The 20,833-nt window shown below is 44.1% G+C and overlaps 1 protein-coding gene across 2 annotated transcripts in view; it reads right to left on the bottom strand.

The window, feature by feature from the left end:
• The window catches only part of LOC147895523 (ABC transporter B family member 25-like), a 35,861-nt gene that overhangs the window by 4,995 nt on the left and 10,033 nt on the right, over positions 1-20,833 (bottom strand). For both annotated transcript variants that reach the window (XM_087383539.1, XM_087383540.1), the window contains exons 7-11: positions 12,238-12,356; positions 12,037-12,147; positions 11,812-11,956; positions 11,587-11,719; positions 9,876-9,954 (exon numbers count right to left, since the gene is read on the bottom strand). In XM_087383539.1, the coding sequence (XP_087239665.1) occupies positions 9,876-9,954; positions 11,587-11,719; positions 11,812-11,956; positions 12,037-12,147; positions 12,238-12,356 (587 nt within the window). The remainder of the gene's footprint in view (positions 1-9,875; positions 9,955-11,586; positions 11,720-11,811; positions 11,957-12,036; positions 12,148-12,237; positions 12,357-20,833) is intronic.

Genomic DNA, 20,833 nt, shown 5'->3' with positions numbered 1-20,833 from the left:
AGAGTGGTTTCACCAAAAAAAAATGTGTGTGTGTGCGCGCATGCGCGTGTGTGTAAGAGAACCATTTCATTAAGAAGAATTTACATTCATAGCTGTCCCAACAGCTACTACTAAAAGACTAGAAACGCTACAAAGAACACGCACCCTACCACAGTGAGAGACGACTCGACAAACACAAATACAAGACATCTTCGCATCCCCCCATAGTGTCACCATGGAACCTGGATATGTATTTTGAGCACTAGTTTTGAGTATTTGAGTTTTTGAGATTATTAGCATAGCACTCAGCAAGGCCCTTAGCGAGCCCTTTGCCTCAGCCCACAGTGGCTTGTATGACTTACCTTTTGATTGTACTTTGTCTCATAGGCCCGTGAGGCCTCCCGAAGTTTGTAATCCCTCTCTCTCTCTCTCTCTCTCTCTCTCTCTCTCTGGACAGGCTTTGAGAGACTACAGGTAATGATGTTATCTCACACGATGATATCACTCTAGCAGAGTTTGAAACGAGATAGGCCCTATACACATGTACATTATTCCATATTATCACCTACTTGGACAGAGTCAGACAATTTGGTTGGACACATTCAAGCCAACAGAGATTGCCATGGACAGATGCGGTCAGCAGAGATTGCCATGGAAAGCCCTTTCATTATCTATCAACTCACAGCTTAGGGGGATGAGGGGTGCTGGTACGCATGAGTATCCAGATGGTTCCGATTGCAAGGCATGTCTCTTGACCACCTACCACCGTACCAATACTCACTAGATGCTAAGTGACTCAAATATGCTCATTGATATAGAAGACTTGTCTTGTGTTCACAAGATGGGACTTGTCTTGTATTGCAAGTGACTCAAATATGCTTACTAGTACAGAAGACATGTCTTGTGTTGAGAATGACAAGATGGGACCACAAAAGAAAATAAATAAAGCGATCGATGGAACTGATGCAATAACTAAAATTGATTATATTAGTGATAACGTTTGGGACAGAACAAGAGACCCATCAGATCGTTTTGCAACGACATTGGCAGCTTACATCCATAGGACAGCCCAGCACCCACATGCGACCAAGATGGCCTCCTACAAAGAGAATTTCCTTCATCTAGATGGAGGAATCTATATCCAAGCACTCGGATACTTACAGATCCACCCCTCTCATGCAGTACAGATCGCCATGGACCAGCTTAGGACATTTCAACCACTGGGGTAATTAAAACATTTAAGTACTAACATGGAAGCATGTCGACACAAAATTAGGTATTATGAGCACCATGAGAAAGTCCACAAGTCCAAAAAATGTCTGAAAGATTTTTACTTTTTCAAAATACAATGACATTTTGCAGCTCAAGGAAATTCCAAACTCCCAACTATCTTATCAACCTCTCTATAGCAAGCATCTCCTAGCTCTTTAGCCAGTCTAATTTACTATCGTAGACCTCTTCACACACTCGGATCACACACTGCTTGCTTGAATCTGCCGACTTGTATGCCCATAGTAACTCCTCCTTTTGCTTGGGTGCTCTTCATCCTGGTCTTTGCGCTCAATACAATTTCGTGCCTCCACATCATGCTCCACGGTGGCTCAATATATTGAGCCTATGGCTGAGAAGTGAGCTGCTAACTTGAGCCCCTATGGGTTGTTGTACAGCATTGTCCCGCAGTATCGAGAACTCTAGCTTGGAGTTGTACTTGACGTGGTTAGGGGTGTTTTCATTAAGTATCAAAGCGAGCTCTAAGCTAGTAGAGTCCTGTTGCTTTGGGGGAAGCGTAAATTCCCTTTGGTGTGTTTATACTTGTGAAGGATGCACGTGTTCCTAGAGGAAATGGTCAAAGGAGCATTGAGGAAATTTTAAGTTGGACAAGCATAGTTGTGGAAGAAACTTTGTGCCTGCGGTAAAGCTGACTTTAAGTTTTGGAGCAGCATAGACTGATTTCGTATTGCAGCTTGGAAGTAGTTGGATCTACTTTCAAGATTGAACAGACTATGAGTTCAGCTCAGCACAAGTGCCTCGTTGTGAAGCTGGAACGTTGAGTTGGAATGATTGAGAAGATAAACCTAGTTCTCAATCAATGGCCTTGTTTTTTGTATATCCAGCACAAGGTTGGACAGGTCATGAGATGGAATATCTTTGTATGACATAGTCAACAGCTAGTAGTGCTGTACGGCAGTCCTGTGTGTAAACGAGTTTGTCTAGGACTGTGAGCTATGTTGGGCTGCATGTGCAGATTGGTGAATCTGCTGGTGGGCTGACGATCACGACTGTACAGGCCTTTGTATGAAGGCAACCTTCACCGAATTGAAGTGTGGTTATAACAGTTCGAAGGGCTTTAGAGCTCTGTTCAAGATCAATTAGTTGCTAAAGAAAGGCCGAGGGTATTGTAAATTTACAGGTGTTGACAGAAAAGAAAACTTTGCTGTCAAGGATTGGATCACCAAGGTTTGCCTTTGGATGGCCAAGGCTAACGCTGGCCTATCAGGGTCTGATTTCACCATATTCTCTGAAAGGAAAAATTATCATTGTTATTTGCTGCTGTCGGGCTTGAGTTCGAATGATAGGACTGCTGTTGGGCTTCAGTTAGAGGCCTTGCATGCCAAGAAATCCAATGCATGTGCCTGATTTAGAGGCAGGTGCCTAAAAATAGCTTATTTCAGTTCTGAATCGTCACTGGCTGTAGTCATTTTGGTCACGGCAGACTGAGCTTTGCTTTTTGAAGCCTCCCTCTCACAAGTGCTATTTTAGATTCTCAAACTTTAGCCTAACAAAAGCTAAGCCTGTATTGTGACCCCAGCCACCGATATTTAGACAGTGGGGACAAGTATTTTGGGCGAATTTGCCACCACCAGAGATATCATCGAAGAGTTTCTCCAGCCTCTCAGATTTTTTTTTTTTTTGCAAAAAGAGACTTCTATTAAGTATTAAAGAAAACCGTTAGAGCAAGCTCCATACGGGAATACAGGATACACCATGCAATGCATGAAAAGCTCAAGAGCCAAAAAGAAAGGATTGGGGCTGATAGTGCCATCTCAATCCGGTAGCAACCTCCGACAAAAAGGGAGAACCCCTCCAAACTCGAAGAAATACAGTACTCCTAGAAGAGGCTGCCCGTGAAGGGCCCTGCATGCTAGCCCATATGGCTATCAAAGTGTGAACCATGTCACTCCAAATACCCGTGAACACCTGTGATGGGTGTATCTGGGTGTCATCCAAGGCCTTTGTGCATTTGGCTCTCCAAATGTGCCAAGAGGAAATGCTAGCCAAAATCTCCCAAGAGGTGCCCACTGAAGCATGTGAAGCTCTGAAAGGAATATGTGGTACATCCTGAAGAGAGCAGGGCTCTATCTCCTGTCGGCGGATCGAGAGTGCCCAAGAAGAAGGCTCAATGAAAAATGCTGAGTATCCGAGCAACTCCTTTCCAAACAATTCTCGCTTGATTGCAATCCCAAAGGCAATGTCGCACTGACTCCTCTGCAGAATGACAATGAGGGCAAGTGGGATCAGCCCCAAATCGTGATCTCCACAGGTTCACTACAATCCCTCCATAAATAGAAAGCCAAAAGAAAAGAGTGATCTTTCTATTTCTGAGGGATTTCGAGAGCCTCCTCTAGAAATTCCTACGCAAATCTGCAGTGATGAAGAAGCTATCCCAATGGGGGGCTCTGGAGGGAATCCAACCTCTACTGCTCAGCTGAAATCTCCTGGCATTACCAACCGTGAAACGAAAGAAGGGAATCCCCCTCTCTCGGTGCCCATGATCTATCCACTCCCACTCTCCTGGGTCCCACTGCAAGCACCTGATAGGTGCATGAAACGAACATTTTCTAATTCTCTCTCTTGATTTCGTCAATCACGGGCAAGCAAATTCTCAGGCGATGGCATCACGAATTTCCACCCAGCCAATTTCGTGGATCGCATGTTACTTCAGATACGTAATTCATTTCTCATGCCTATCCACAAACCCACAACTCCCTAGATGGTTCCCTCTGCCACATGTCATCATTTTAGACCTTTTTACTTGGTACACCAATTACCCCTCTCTTGGGGCACAATTTAGAACATTTGCCCCTTGGCATTATTACACATTTAGGTGCACCTAGGCCTTAGCACTCAGAACCACCTAGTCAATGCCATTACACCCTCACCTAGGACCTTGGCAGTTACTTCTCTTGAGCATTTTATTTACGCACATAAAATATTACAAAAGTCGGTCATCTAAGAGAAAATGCTTACCGAAAATCAGTCAAAGGCGATACTATTTCGGAATATCCTTTGATATGCCTTCTATAAAATTGGACAAACCCCAAGAATGATCGCAACGCGGTCAGACTCTGAGGGATTGGCCAAGTCAATATCGCAGCCACTTTCTTCGGATCCATTTCTACCCCCTCTGCAGTAATTATGAATCCTAAATATTCAAGCCTAACCATACACAGTATAGTTTTCTTTTTATTTACATAAAGACTGGCTTTCCTCAAAGTACTGAACACTATTCTTAAGTGTTCACGATGCTCAGTAATACTTTTACTGAACACTAGAATATCGTCAATAAAATGTACTACAAACTTTCCAATATACAGATGTAGTAAATCGTTCATAAGCATGACGAATGTCGCTGGAGCATTGGTAAGTCCAAAGGGCATTACCAAAAACTCATAATCACCAAACCTGCTTCTGAAAGCGGTTTTATGCACATCCTTGGCTCTAATCCGGATCTGATGGTAGCCACACTTGAGATCTATCTTGTTGAAAATCACGGCTCCATGTAATGCATCTAGCAAATCATCAATCCGAGCCATCGGATACCTGTGCTTCGCAGTGATATTATTCAATGCTTTGTAATCTATACAAAGACGAAACGTATCATCCTTTTTCTTCTTTAATATCACTGGCGAAGCAAAAGGTGAGAAACTTGGTTGAATCTGCCCCAACTTGAGGTATTCTTCCAGTTGTCTACGCACCTCCTCCTCTTCAGTAAAACTCATTCTATAGGGAGGTCTATTTACAGGTTCTGTCCCCGGGATCAATTCAATCTTATGCTGAACATTCCGCTCTGGAGGTAACCCATAAGATAGTTCATCCCTAAAACATTCAGAGAACTTCTCTGATATCTCTTTAGCCAGCTCGGCCATTTTCCCATCTTGGGTAGCCTCAGTGCTAGTCGATGCATCATCAATCGACTCTACCGATGCTATACACAGACACAGAAACTCTTTCGGAGTCTTCCGAATTTCCATGGCTGAAATCAATGGTTCTCGAGGTAAATCCTTTTCACCTCGCAAAACATATTCTACTTCGTTCATCTTGAACTGGTAAATATGCTTTTTCCAATCAATGGCTGGATTTTTCCAAAAATGCCAAGCCATGTCTAGGGCCATATCTGCGTGAGCAAGTTTGGTCAGTTCAAAGTCTAGCTTCTCAACATAGTCCTGAATTCGAAGTTCCAACTGGGTAACCCTTTGGTCCCATACTTCAGTTGAACTTCCGTCCGCCATCCTGACCGTATAAGCATAGTCAGACGGACTAGTTTTCAACTTGAGCCTCTTAATAAGCTTCGAGTTGATTACATTGTGCGTTGACGCTGAGTCAAACAACACAATCACATCATGACTAGCTAGTTGCCCTTTCATTTTAATCAACTCGAGCTCATCGAAAACCGTATACCCCGTTGCTGCGGGCTTTGAAAGGATGTTATCGGGTGCACCGCTTACTAACTTAGTAACAGACACACTTAACAACACAGGTACTAACCTCTGAAAAGGTCCCGCCAATTGCATCTGCATATGTTCCGCATTGGGACTCTCCTGCATTTCCGCGTCAGATATCATCATATTGGCCGTGCGACGGTCTTTATTCAGTGGACAATCCTTCCACTGATGTCGCTGAAGGCAGCTGAAGCACAATCCTTCTTTTCTAGCTTTCTCTTTTTGCTCAGGGGTCAACGAGGACTTTGACCAAGCCCAGGCTGCCATTGGAGTTATTTTCCTTTTCACCCCAACGGTGGTACTTGTTTTTACTGGTCTCTCAACCGGCTTCACCTGCTTGGTTTGGCCACTTGGCTGCGAGACACTTGTCTTTGAAGTCCATTTCCTCTGAAATCCCCCTTTTCTCGGGTACTCATGCTGAGTCCCTGCTTGCACAAACCCACTAGGCCTGCCTCTGGCATCCTCATAGTTCAGGGCTACTACTGCAATAGATTCATCTAATGTAGTCACATATTTAGCCCGAACTTCCATTTTAATCTTGTCGTTCATTCCATAGATATAGTCTTTTAACTGAACCGACATAGGGAGAGGGTCTGTTATCTTCATAACACATTCCCTGAACTTGTCAGTGTACTCTGCCACCGACAAATTCCTCTGGCAAAGGTTTCTATAAGCATCCCAAGCTCGGGACTCTTCGTCAGGTGGAAGAAAGTGTTTCTTAAATTCAGCTTTAAACGCTTCCCAGCTGGTAGGGGCAACTTGATCTTTATGTTGCTTTATCCACCATCTATCTGCTGCCTCAATAAACAGGTGAGTGGTCTCACGGATTTTCTTTAGATCAGATCTAATTTCACAAATGGCAAAGGCTTCTTCCCACTTGTGTAACCAAACCTCGATCACATCAGAACTACGCTCGGTCATCCGACCAGCATACTTCTCCGGTCTATAGTTGGCAATATTAGGCACCTTGACCTTCGCATGCTCTGATGAGTGTATACTGGGCTCTGGCTCTGCTGGAGCTTTGTCCTTGTCATTTCTAGATGGCCTAGCCGACAAGGCTTGCACCATCTCCCTAATTTCATTTTGACCAGCATTCACTTGAAGCTGCTGGTTCATGATTTGCTGTAAAGCATCTTCTAATACAGAAATCCTACCCACCAGAGTAGGTGTCGTGTGATGGGACATTTGTTGTGTAGACCGTGCTCTAGATTCACTAGGATTCACCCTGGAATCTTGTCCCTCTGCCTCCATAGTTTCAAAAGGGAAAATAGATTTATTTTTTTTTTCTCACTGCAAATTCCCCTTTGCTGTACCGGAAAAATAAACTGCAAACTGAAAGTTGGTATAAAAGAGAAAAGAAAAGATGCTCCCTGGAATCTCCACGTAACATAGATGTCCCGAATTCCTTTCTTCTGCCAAAGCTTTTGCAAGTCTCTAGATTTCTGCAAGACTCTGTCTTTCTGACAGGAATTTAACTGACAGCAGATAAGTGGAAACTGGTGGCCAAAAAAACTCCCTTTTTTTTTTTTCCATAGTAATTGGATGGATAACTGTCTGGTTACATTAACTGGACCAACTGGCTCTGGTTTGGTGAACAGATTGGTAGGCTTGTTCACGCGTAGACTTCGAGCTAGGCAACGGCCAGCTTCGAGTGATTACCCCTTGTCCAGCCTGAGCCACTCGTCTCATGCCTGTGCTCTGACGATCCTGCTATCCTAGAACCCAAGGTGCACTGAATTTTAGCGCGCTGCCAGGCTGAGTGCTATCTCCCAACAGTCACGCAGCTCACGCTTTCTTCCTCGCTCAATCCGTCTTTCCTATAACAGCCCAAATCGACAGAAGTTATTAAGGAAGATGCGGCGTCACTTCCCTGACCAAACGCACAAGTTCTGAGAACGGTGGCGAAATTATTCCCCGTCAAAATTCTATTCAAATTAGCGCGCCCTGTTCAGAAGTTCGCCTCCCCTCTTCAATCCCAAGCTATTTGCGTAGGCGAGGAGAGCATCGATGCTGAGACTCAAATATTCGCCCGTCAAGCAACCTTGAAGAACTATTCGATGGCCCAAATCGTCACAACGGCTTCGGCTCTGATACCAAATGAAACGAACATTTTCTAATTCTCTCTCTTGATTTCGTCAATCATGGGCAAGCAAATTCTCAGGCGATGGCATCACGAATTTCCACCCAGCCAATTTCGTGGATCGCATGTTACTTCAGATACATAATTCATTTCTCATGCCTATCCACAAACCCACAACTCCCTAGATGGTTCCCTCTGCCACATGTCATCATTTTAGACCTTTTTACTTGGTACACCAATTACCCCTCTCTTGGGGCACAATTTAGAACATTTGCCCCTTAACATTATTACACATTTAGGTGCACCTAGGCCTTAGCACTCAGAACCACCTAGTCAATGCCATTACACCCTCACCTAGGACCTTGGCAGTTACTTCTCTTGACCATTTTATTTACGCACATAAAATATTACAAAAGTCGGTCATCTAAGAGAAAATGCCCACCAATCTTTCCGAGGTCATGCTATCTCGGCTAGAGCATAACAGTGCACCTCCATATAACCACCACCTCCAGGATCCCAGGGCCAAGAGCAGAGGGTCGGGGTCTAAGTACCACTGCAAGCCCGCTACATGGTCCACAAAACCAGCAATCCTGACAGGCTGAAAGGCAACCTCTAGAAGAATATCATCCGTGGATCTAGAGAGTATACCTCCATCCCCAACGTCAAAGACCATAGCATCTTCCGCGAAACCTCGAAGAGCGATCACCTGTAGAGCAACTGCTGTCCTCGAAAAAGCTCCCATCCAAATGGTGGAAGTAATAGGCACCTCAACTGTCCATTCCACCGGGATGGCTGCATCTATCTGCTGAATCCTGCGTGCTACCCCTTTGAGGTGACTCACGGACTGTAGTCTCTAATCCTCAGGTAGCCTGATAAAAGCCTTCCAAGTGCCTACTGTGTAGGCGGGGCCTCTCTCCCATCCAGACCACTGCATATAACGGAAAGTGCCCAGAGGTCTGCCGTGCTCATCAAGTATACTAATCTCTTCAAGGGTAGAGGGCGGAACCCTTCGAAGAGTATTCCTGAAGCTCCCCCAAGCTTTGAGGATGGCACTCATGAGAGGAGAGGCAGGAGACCTGAGAGAGGCGGAAGAAAAAATCCAGCGAGGGCTGTCCATCCAATCATCTCCTAAGGTAGGTGTGCAAGCCTGAATGCGTCCAAAAAAGAAATCCTTCCAAGGTTCCTGCCCAAGTAAGCAAAGCTACACTTATGTTCTCATCAGTACCCAAGAATAAGCTGCCATCTGGGTCTCAAAACATTCCGGAATGTCTTGGGTATAAGCTAGGAGTAATTGACGAATGAGATAGGAAAAGGTGCAAAACCAGGATGTCAGAAGACTGAACAAGAAACATGGGTTTGCACAAGTAACACAGCCTTCTACATCTTTGAATACAATAATTCAATATTTATGAAAGGTATGCAATTGTTTCCATGGCTAACACTCCTAACTCAAAATCTTATCACCACAGCACTGGCCAAAAGAGAGCCATCTGTTCAAATTTCGGTCTGCTAGGACAATCCCAGCTTGATTTAGTGAAGCAAAGCACTATTTGTCATGTACTTTCTATCATTGCGTTAGCCAGATAAGTTTTTGCATTCACGGGTGATTGAATAGTCCTCCGTCAAAGAACCACTAACAAAGTAGCATGCAGCAATGTGCAGAATGGGACCTGGCCAAAGCAAGCCTAAAAATTGATTTTATGTCTTTACATCCACCAATGAAGAATTGTGGGAGCAAACAATGACATCCAATGCTGCAATGAGATCTATGGAAAAATATAAAGGTCATTTATTTCTGCTTTATGAGTTAAGGGAGTGCTAGGACCTACCACTCGAGGGAGGAGATCAAAGTAACTGGAAGAAAGATGTACCCAATACAAGAATAGGTTCCATCTTTCCCTTACTAATAATATCAGTAAAAATAAATCAATGTTCATTTTAAACTGCTACTTGTTTCTTTTTAAAAATTGCTCTATGCTTGTGGTAATATAATTCTAGCAGTCCAAATCTAACATTGCATCACATTTGTTTCCTATTCAACCACAGCATGAATCACAAAAACTGTTTTGAGATCAGGATTCAGAAGTTAACCATACCTGAAGCACCCAATCACTTGGTCGTGAAGGGTATGAAAACCATACATCTTCTAGCTCCATTTCCCCTTTATTTGCCTCACTGCCATGTAACAAGAACAAAGAATAAATCAGAATAACCTCAATGTCAATCAAATCTACAAAGACCACTATAGCCCTTCTTGAGGTAAATTGTAAATGTACTATCAATCTCTACATAAGTTATAGATCGCCACAGTTGATAAGGATGCAGAGGAAGGGTGAAAAGGGAGTGACAGCAGCAAAGAGGAGAGTGGTAGGAGAGCGTGGAATAGGGTAATGGAGGGAGAGGCCCATTAAGTCGGAGTTGGAGTGCGGAGTGGAGCCACTTTTGTATGTCGAACATTAATAATCTATGTCAACTGTCCATGGTTGGGGACAGCCTTAGGCAGCCCTCTTTTAACCCCTCCTTCATATCCACGCCGTGGCACTGTTGTGAGGGAGAGGGGAGGTAAGTGGCATGCCCTTAGGCTGCCCCCGTGTGAACAGAAATAATTGGTGCCAAAAATGAATTTTCATGCAAGTGAAAAATTTATTTATCATGCACACACTTATAATTTTCAGAAATGAATTCCATTGTCCCAGAGAGGACATTTGGGGATCAAGAACACTGCAAATGGAGTATGGGTAGCTAACCACTTCTTTGAAATTAAGCCATGTTAGTGTATCTCTGCCTTGGTTCTAAAGTACTCTTCTACTTCACTGATGTCATCCTCATCAACTCGATGCCCATCAAAACATACTACCATGTAATAAGTTTTTCTTCTTAGTTCTACTAGCTCTATGTCATCTAGTTGATTTTCTTAGTGGCTTTTTAGCAACTTTCATCCTATTAATAGCCAAAGGGAGAATTCAGTTTAAATCAAGAGCAGTTACCTTGCATTATCCCAAGCTTTTCTTATCGGCCCACTTACATCCCAAACGTCCCATTCCAATTAATCTGGGAGCTCAATTAAATCGCAATTCCTGTGCATAAGTTTTAAAACCCTCTAGTGCAATTGCTGTTGATTTGGACACTTGAAATCATTTGGTGTATAGTTTAAGCCTACTGCTAGTCTTTTTCCCAATTCTGTAGCTTGGTTCTTCCTTTGTCCTCTTGAAATCATTGCTGAAAGTTAGTTTTCCTGGTTGTCAAGGCTGAAATCAAAATGCACATGAGACTGAATTTAATGTTTACTTGCATATTTGCAAGTCATCCGACTAACTTAGCTCATGCTAAACTCTAAAAAGCAAGCCTTGCTTGTCACACAAGCCAACACACAAATTTAAAAAAGAAGATTACATTCTAAAGTTTTCCTTGACCGAACTAGGGGATTTCAGTCAAGAAAAGAGTCCCTCTGTGATAAGACTCTTGCTTTTCACAGGCAACCGTCTTCCTCTACAACTACTTTCTACTATTGAGCATCTCATTGCAATTTTTCTTCATTGCTGTAGACCTGTAACTGTCGAGTCCTTTCTAGTCTTTGATCAAGCCCTTTGGGATGGATATGCTGTCATTACTCCCTTAAAGGGACACCCACATTTTGCCAAGCCATTGGTTGTAACAGCTCCTTGTTCTAACAAGTGGAACAATCCCTTTTTCATACTCATAATGTGAGGAGGAAGACGTCAACCTGTTCTATCAGGTAAATACTTCTTTTGGATGAGACCAACATTTCAAGTAGTAAAGAAAAATAAAGCAAGGCCAAAGTCTTACCCTAGAGGACACTTGTTTCCAGCTTGGGGCATTGTTGAAACGCGATCTAAAAGCTGAAACACACGTTGACTTGCCCCAGTAGCTCGCATGGCTGTTGTATAGAGATTTGAAAGAGTAGACACACTTGTGCCCACTGAAAGAAAAGGGATTTATAATTATCGTCATGAGATGATCAGCAATGTTTTCACATTACCAAGACATTTCTGTCTACAAAGACGTTCAAACCTGTGAGGCTGTAAAGTATGAATGATGTAAGTGACCCTGTTGTCATGAGCCCCCTTATTGTTAAGTTAGCTCCATATACAACAACCGCAACAATAGAAAGTGTCGATGCAGCAGATACAGTCCCAGAGAAGATCCCAACTACAAACTGCAGAGAGATACAATAATCAGTACATGGTAACCAGCTAACAGGGAATGTATGGTCCTAAATCAAGTTTCAAAACTTACAGCTTGTCGGATTCCAAGCTTCAGGCATTCTTCCACCTTTTCTCCATACCGAGAGCATTCAAAATCTTCTTTGGCAAACGACCTGACAGTACGGACTGCGCCAAAGGTTTCCTGCTTGGGCAATGCCAACTCTGTCAAGTCTATAAAACAAGACAATACTTCGAACATTTAAACTCCATCGGTGTCTGAAAATAAGTGTACCTCTGCAATTGATGCGGCCACAGCTGCTGCTGCTTGAGTCTTGTTTGAAAGCTCACGAAGGTAGCGTCCAAATGCCCTTAACCCAACAGAGATGGCAGGAACAATTGCTAGGGCAAGCACTGCAAAATCACCAAAAAATGGCATTGAAAAGATCATCACCACAAATCTCAAAATGCATTTTTTCACAGGGAACTGACTTCAAATTCATTTGTCCATCCCATTCTATGATTGTAGTGAGCCTTGCGGATCACCACTCATCTTTTGATTGAAATTCTAGTTCACATGTTCCTAGTGTTGAAGCAATGGATAATCTAACAATTGCAAGCTTAGAAATCATGATGAGTCTACTTATCACTGTTCTTTAAGTTAATGGCACCATCTGCCTTCATAGAACAAGACTTGAGACGTTATACATTCTTTCATAAAATGAAATTATAAGAAAACTAATCACAAAAATATGTCTGATAATGGAATGGTGGGCAAGTTGTTTTGTAAGAATATGCACTTAATGTCTTTCAGTTTAGCCTTGATTCACTAGCGTGACCACCTTGATTTCAATCCTAGTTCTGTTACTATCAAATGTGCATCTTACCCAAATACCCACGACTTAATGTCTTTCAATTTAGCCCTGATACACAATTTAATGTCTTTCAATATAGCCTTGATTCACTAGCGTGACCTCTTTGATTTCAATCCTACTTCTGTTACTATCAAATGTGCATCTTACACAAATACTCATCGTGTGACCCACAACTTAATATCTTTCAATTTAGCAGCGACTTAATGTCTTTTAAATTAGCCTTGATTCACTAGCGTGACCTCTTGTGTGATCCACAACTTAATGTCTTTCAATTTTGCCTTGATTCACTAATGTGACCTCCTTGATTTCAATCCTAGTTCTGTGATCCAAGACTTGATGTCTTTCAATTTAGCCTTGATTCACTAGCGTGACATCCTTGATTTCAATCCTAGTTCTGTTACTATCAAATGTGTATCTTACCCAAATACCCATTGTGGCAAATTATCCAATGGTACTGGTCTTGCCTATGTTACATCTGTGACAATTTCGTCAAATTACAATCATCAGAACATACACAGCAGGGGTGATGCTACCGCATATGGTATAATTTCACATTTCTGTTTGTCCTGCACACACATGGGTGAGACGTGTATCCCTGATAACCACATTATCTCATCAGGGTACTTTCTTATGCAGCATTTCAACTTTCTCACTAAGTTTACGAAATCCTGCGCTCACCTTATTTCCTTCCCTTGTACCTGAAGTTTCACAAGTTTCGTTAAATCAACAAACAGGGGATAACGGCTTCTTGATTTTGATATTTGTTGATAGTCTTTCTTTGTTTCCATGCATACAAAGTTATTGAATGAAGTACGATATCTCATAACGATTTTTTAAAACAATACACATTTCAAGTAATGAAAGGAGACAGACCTATCACACTTATTGATATTGCCAAATCTTTTGATACTGTAAAGTGAGACTTTATTTCATCCACTATGCAGGTCTTGGGCTTGGGATTTGGCACAAAAATGCAGCAAGTTATCAATTGGCTATATCAAGATAGTAAAGCTGCCTGCATACTTTCAAGGGATATTTCTACAACCTGGACTCTTGATTGTTCTGTTCGGCAAGGATGTCCCCTCAGTGCTTTACTTTTTGCCATAGCCACTCATCCAATATATGGACCACCTCTTGGACACTGGCATGTTGCACGGATTGGAAATTCCTAGCAGCCGTAGCATGATCGCTCAAGCATATGCTGATGATTCTTTCTTTACCCCGAAAAATACTCGGAGCAATCTCTCCATGATTATGCAGGCTCGTTCTATATATGGTTTGGCTGCTGGTCTTCGTGTCAATTTTCAGAAATCAAAATTATTGCCGTTGCATGCTAAAGACTCGCATAGTCTTTTGTGGCCTAGGGAAATTGTTCCAACTTCTCAATTGATTCGACATCTTGGCTATCCTCTAGGTTGGGGGCTCACTCATTCTCAACAAACTGATTGGATGCTCACAAAGTTGAGGGCAAAACTTGAATATTGGAAGCTTGCAACTTGGCCATTACATGTTTGTTTGCGAATAACGCAATCCATTTTGATAGCATACATACAATTCTATATGCCTCTCATCATGTTCACTAAGGCAGACCTGTTTTCCTTTATGTCTGCTATCATGGAGATTTTCTGGTGTTCAAAAAATGGCAAGAAAAGTCTCAGATTACTCTCTATGCATCGTCTCTACTCTCCAAAGATGCACGGGGGTCTAAACATACTCAATATTCAAATGCATATACTTGCTCACAGGGGGAAAATGATGTTGCAGTTTATGCAAGGGGATCAGCCTTGGGCTGCTTTCATGATCCGCTCTTTTTTGTTGCATATTGATACTTCTGCTTTTGGGCATTGGCAGCCTACACAGTGGGATTTCCTATTTGGCTCTATTCAAGGCAAGATCAAAGGCTGCCCTTTTGTCTCTCGTTTGCTTCTTGATTGGAAGCATATTTTATCCCATTTGGAAAGGAATGGCAGAGATTCATTGTCAGCAAATTCCTTGAGGGCTGAGAATATTTATTGGTCCAAAGTATTCCACCCTCCTTTGGCTATACAAGAACCCACGCATTCTTATTTTCCATCTTTCAAAGGCATTTCTTCTGTGGCGGATGTACTTTAGGATGATGGCACTCTTTTATCTTTTTCTATGGCTGCTAGCAAATATGGTTTGGGAGCTCATTACCGTCCTTTATGGCATCAAATTTCAGAAATGCTTCAACCGTTCTTGCCGGTACCTCGTTTGGAACTTCAGAATAGGCTTGAGGATTGGACTCTACATTCTTCTTCCTCTTCTTCAGCCCATCCTTTGAAGCTCTCACATATCACAGTGCCTTTTCTGTATAAAGTGTTATTACTTCCGCCTTGGATTTCTGACAGAGCAAATTCTGTTTGGCATATGGATCGCCCACTAAAGTGGTGGAGAAAGCGGCTGCGTCTCCTTTGGCATTATAAAGTCCCTCTTCGATAACAGCTTTTCCTTTGGCGAGTCCTACTTGTAGGAGTCTCCTTCCCAAGACAGACTCCCACAATAGGTTATACGGATATCCGTCACAAAGGCTAGCAAGGCTAATCAAAAAGTAGTCCACATTTTGTTCGTTCAAGCTACAACCACTTGTGAAGGCTATATGACTTCACTTTAGTCTCTCCCAAATGAGCATTTATAAGCAAAACACACATAGTAATCTAGATAATAGGGCAAATGCACCACGTAAAATAGAAAGAATTTGTCGCAATATCAACAAGCCACAACATGGATGAAAACATCACAAGGTGACATGTGTCTGAGGATCACTATCCTTCTATGCTATGTGGACAATTAGGTTGCAAGATGCAAGGCTAACTACATTATAACAAACTTGTTCACTTGAGGCGGCAACAAAGAGGGGGTATATTAGACTAAGGTAAGAGTGAGGATCCATCAACACTAGTCCCACCGTATCATGGTGCCTTCAAGTACATCCCTAGGAAAACTCCCAATGAGAATAAGCTAATATCATTGAAAGTTGTGCTAATTCAAGACTAGATGCTTGATGCCAAGGTGTGGCTATATGAACGATGATGCAAATTCTCATGTAGATGACGTGATAGGCAAGCCTCCAAAAGTATATTCACTATATGACACAATATCGCAAAAAGGTATTGTGTGTGGCAAAAGCTAAATGAGGGAGGACTTGTGCACTCACAACCTCTGCCATTGGGATCTCCAATTGTAAGAATGGAAAAGGACAGAATGAATGTCCGTGAGAAAGGCACCCAATTATAGATTCATAATCTTCCTCACATTGTTTGCTTACAATTCAATCTCTTAGTGAATCACTTATTAATGCACAACATATACTCGTCTAAAAGGATGAGCTTGAATAACCTACCAATATGTATCTATAAGTAGCTTGCCAGCAATGCCCAAAGAAAATGCTAAAATTCAGCCTCTTAGTTGAGAAGCAATGACCTCTACAAAAAAGGACCCTCCAAAAGAAAATACAGAGTGGTTGATTCAAGTAACAAATCCTTGCATGAAACCTGAAACCTAGTGAATCTCCACCTCCTAACTCAAAAAGTTGCATACTGACTCGTGACTAGTTCAATCTGTTGACCCTAATTAGTCTTAAATCTTGCAACCTCCTAAGGCTACACATCTGTAGGCAAGCCTAGTTTCATACAACAAGGGTGCTCCATCGGAAGAACCTCCATTCTCAGTCAAACATCATTCATTAGAGAGAGGACAGCTTATGTACTCCCAAGCCTACATGTGCAGCGAGAAGCAGGGTACATTGTTATAGACAATGAAGTAAAGAGTGCCTCCAAGGCTGGTCAAAAGGGTTAGGACCAGTCACAAGCAATGTGACTTGAAGAGATCTACACCACATTGTATAATCTTATGTTAGAACCCCCCCCCCCTTTTTAGAACCTCACACAACTAAAAGATGAAGGCTCTTTAAGTAACACATGTACTAACATCTTTGATGCAATTTGACTATTGAAACGCCACACATTCCAAAAAGGGTATGCCCTTGAATGACTAATATCTAAATCCACAATCATTTCCAATGTAAGTGGGCTAACTACCTGTTTGAGAGATCTCCTAACCCCCAAAAGGCCTAGCTTTTATTGTAGAAACCTATGGGTTAGCCATCTAGCCAAACTGATACAAGCCCAAGGAGGCACAAACAACAAGTTGTATATGGAGTACTAACAAGAAAAAAGCTTGGTTGATTCCTAAGTTCTTACAAGCCCTTGCAACCAATTTTATATACTCTTTCATGAACATGTATGCCGCAGCTTGCAGACAGCACGGTCCTTCTTTCTAGAGGCGGCTTACCAGAAGCGTCCTTAATGTGTTGGAGGTGACTTTAATAATTTAGAGTTCGAGGAGGACAAGCGAGGCAAAGTGTCCATCTTGGTGATGCCCACGATTGATAGGAGCACGTGGGAGCAATTCATCTTCACAATCTATGGTCGTGACCTTGGAGGGAGGTGGAGTGACCTTGGAGGGAGGTGGAGTTCGCTAGACTTCTCACCAAACTTTGCTTCTCTTTTGGTCAAAGACAGCATGATGGTCTACTAGAGCGACTTGATAGGTTCTACACGGGGGATTGGGTGATGCACAGAGGGGGAGGGGAGCCTACTTGGTAGGAAGGACGATGTCAGATATTCCACAAGCACAAAAGGGGGTCCATATTCTCAAATGCTTTGCTAATAGAGGAGATGCAGTAGGCCGTGGCAGAGATTTGGCAGCAGGCAAAGAGTCCCCAGGCGGATGGTTGGGCTTCTGGGGTGTAGGTGCGATCCAGAGGAGCAGTGCGGAACTTCAAGCCCAAGCTCTTCATCGATGTCACTCTCTGCGTGAGAGAGCTCTGAGACGAGATTAGGCTCCATAAAGCGACTTGTAGAAAGAAAGAAAGAAAGAAAGTTTATTAAAGTCTTCGGAAGACTGATGGGTCTATGAGACTATGAAAAACTTGGTACAAACGAGCTATGGTGGTGGAGCTACTAATGAGCATCCATGCCAATGCAAATGCAAAAAATGCAGAATGGTAGTACTAATTCCTAAGTACAATGTCATGTCGGTGGTCGACTATATATCAATCCCATCATCATCATCATCATCATCAAGACATCAGGATGGATGAGGCAATGGGGACATGAAATCGGCGATAGAGTGTTGTCGGCCACTCACTCAAAGGTGCAGCCCTAGCATGTCTCCTGGTCATAGCTCTGTATCTAATCAGGGCCACTTGACCCCCATCGATCGGGCTCCAACTCTAAACAGGAAGGGGATATCCCCAAGTGTGATCTGTGTGTGTCAACTCTCTATCTGAGCTGTCGGGTCAAAGGCTCCGGGTCATAGTCATGTCGAGGCCTCATCTCGTGGAGGTCCATGTGATTGGGCTGAAAAAACTCCGTGATAGAGCTCTGAGAGGGATCAGCCAAGGAAAAAATCTGCTCCTGTCTCCGTGCTCGAAGTATCCTCTCGCGGTGTCTGAGTACCTCATGAATGAAACCTGCCAAACATCGTTGGTCTGGGTAGGAGAGGAATCGGGCCAAAATCCCATAGCTATCTCTGAAGAGGCAATAGAAACGCCCTCGGATCTCATAGTAAACAGGACACCTGAAGATGAAGTGCTCCTCTCTCTCAACCTCCTGCATGTCACACAATGTGCATATGCGCCTCTCCCAGGGTAGTCACTCTGCTCTGCCACTCTCGATACGAAGTCTATGTGAAGAGACCCGGAACTGCCCAAGAGAGGTCCTCAGTGAGTGGGGTGTAAGTAAATATGCGTGTATCCTGGTGGGTCAATGAAACCCTCCGCTGTGATATGTAAGAAGTGATCTCTGTAGAAACTAAGCTTCACTGGGAGTTCGCTCGGTCCCAACAGGTCCGAAATGTGTGTAGCTGTAATAGATCCTCACGGATAACCTGGTTGACCTCGTGTGATACGAGGGGGGGAAACGAAGCATCCATGCTGTATTGGAAGGGAGGTAGTCTATCCATGTGGAGTCCCAGTCGCTCAAACCATTTCTCTATGCATGCATACCAGCACCTCTAGTCCCCTCCTGTTGCAAGTGCCATAGAAGAGGACAGTGCTAGCCATGGTAGCCTGCTATGCCCAAAGGTGTAAAGCCCATACTCCCTGACTCGATACAGATTCGTGATGACCTGAAATGCAGCATCTAGCTGTAATGGGGGTGACCCAAACTCAGCCTGAATGATCTAGTGAGAAACGGATGGCTTACCACGAATCATCCGTGATAACATGAGAACCTGTAGCCACTCCACACGGGCCCACTCTGTATCCGACAAGTTTGGCACCCAACATGGGCTGCCGTACATCCCCTCTGGACAGACCAAGGAGTCAAAAAGCAACCCCTTGGTCCATGGATCCTAAAAGTGTGAGCGGGAGCACTGCCTCTCTTTTCTTTTCTTTTCTTTTCCAAAGAAAGGAACCTTCTATTAATGCTTGAAAGATTTTCATACAAGACAGCAGCCCCGAAGGTGCTCGGGGCTGCTGAGTATGGAAAAAAACCGGAAAAGCCTGAAAGAAAAACCGGCCTGTTCCAGAGAAACCCCGCTCACTAGTGGCCTAGGGGATCTCTGGAACTGGGGCTAACAGCCAAGTGGGGGGACTATACAGCCAGCGAATCCCTCGCGGAGTGAAGATGTAGAAAACACTTGCAGGCCAAGCCTTGCATAAACGAGCACGCCTCTCGAAAGTCGCCCTGGAACCTCGAGTCCCGCGCTCCCAGGTGGACCATAGAGTGTAAATGATATCCTGCCATATGGCAACTAGGGTAGCCGCGAGTGGAACTGGGTGCTCACCCATCACAAGACTGCAGCGAGCCACCCAAATGTTCAAAGCCATGATGCTAGCTACCACCTCCCAAACACTGTCTTCCTTAGGAGGAGCTAGACTGTCAGGGGGAACTGCCTCGTGGAGTGCGATCCTCTGGATGCTCTGACCTTGTATCCGGTAGGCTGGGGAGATCTCATCAATCTGAAACGTGTGTCCTCCCTCTGTCAACCAAGCCACCATCCCCCAGGTGTAGTCTCTACGACGACTCTACATACGTGTCATGATCCTGAGGGCTCCCATCTATATCCTCGCTGCGCTACAACAGCTCCACAAGCAATGCGGGATAGTCTCCAGGGCACCATCGGAGCAACAATGGCACTGCCCGTCCACTCGCATCTGCTCCAACCACGGTCCGATGGACAAGCCTTTGTGGGCGGCCAGCCAGAAGAAGTAAGAGATCTTACTAGGCCGCAAGCTGGACCACAACCGCGTCCAAAACCTGGAGCGCACATCCGTGGCACTCTCTGGATCACCCAATGTCTCTCCCTCGAAGGGATCCACCTCGACAAGTCCATCTGAAGCCTCCTGCCAGTCCATGTGGTGTAGGAAAAGAAGGGCACCTCATCCACCTGCTCAGTTAGGCCGCCCCTGGAGGGCCAGACCACTCTCTCAGATCCCACTAGACCTCCCTCAAGGGTCTACCCTCCCACAACCAAAGGCGCCATCTAGAGGCGGTCCTACTCTGAAATAAGGCTCAATGTGCCACTCCTTCCCCAAACGCCCCACCACTCTGATCATCTGCCAGTATATCCCATTAAGACTCCCATCCATCTCGGGGTCACTCTCAGTGAGTGGCTGCAGCAGGCCTCCAAGTTTTACACGGAAGAAGCCAAGGTGTGTGCTGTCGCGCTGCATCAACATCCTCAAGGGAATACCAGTACGAAAAAACTGCCCCAACCATCTGCTGTCTCTCCACACGTGAAGTCCTTCCCACCAAGACTCCGGAATGGCTAAGTCAATCTCACCAATCCACTGCCCTACCCCTCACAGATGCGATAGGGCATCAAGCCTCGCCTCTGTCTCCATAGATAGTCTGCTCCAACAGCCAAAGGACCCTGCTGGACCACTGTCCCACTGTGCCCAACCAATGTGAGTCTACGGTCCGACCATGCGGCCCTCCTGATCTCTGATCTCTGGGTGCCACATAAGGGGCTGGCGCTCAAACTCCTCTC

The sequence above is a fragment of the Dipteris shenzhenensis genome, chromosome 13 (assembly GCF_047967505.1).
Source record: "Dipteris shenzhenensis isolate YYH24624 ecotype China chromosome 13, Dip_SZ_1.0, whole genome shotgun sequence".
Lineage (NCBI taxonomy): Eukaryota > Viridiplantae > Streptophyta > Polypodiopsida > Gleicheniales > Dipteridaceae > Dipteris > Dipteris shenzhenensis.
Note: the sequence above shows the minus strand (reverse complement) of the source record. Positions and strands in the feature narration are given on the sequence as shown.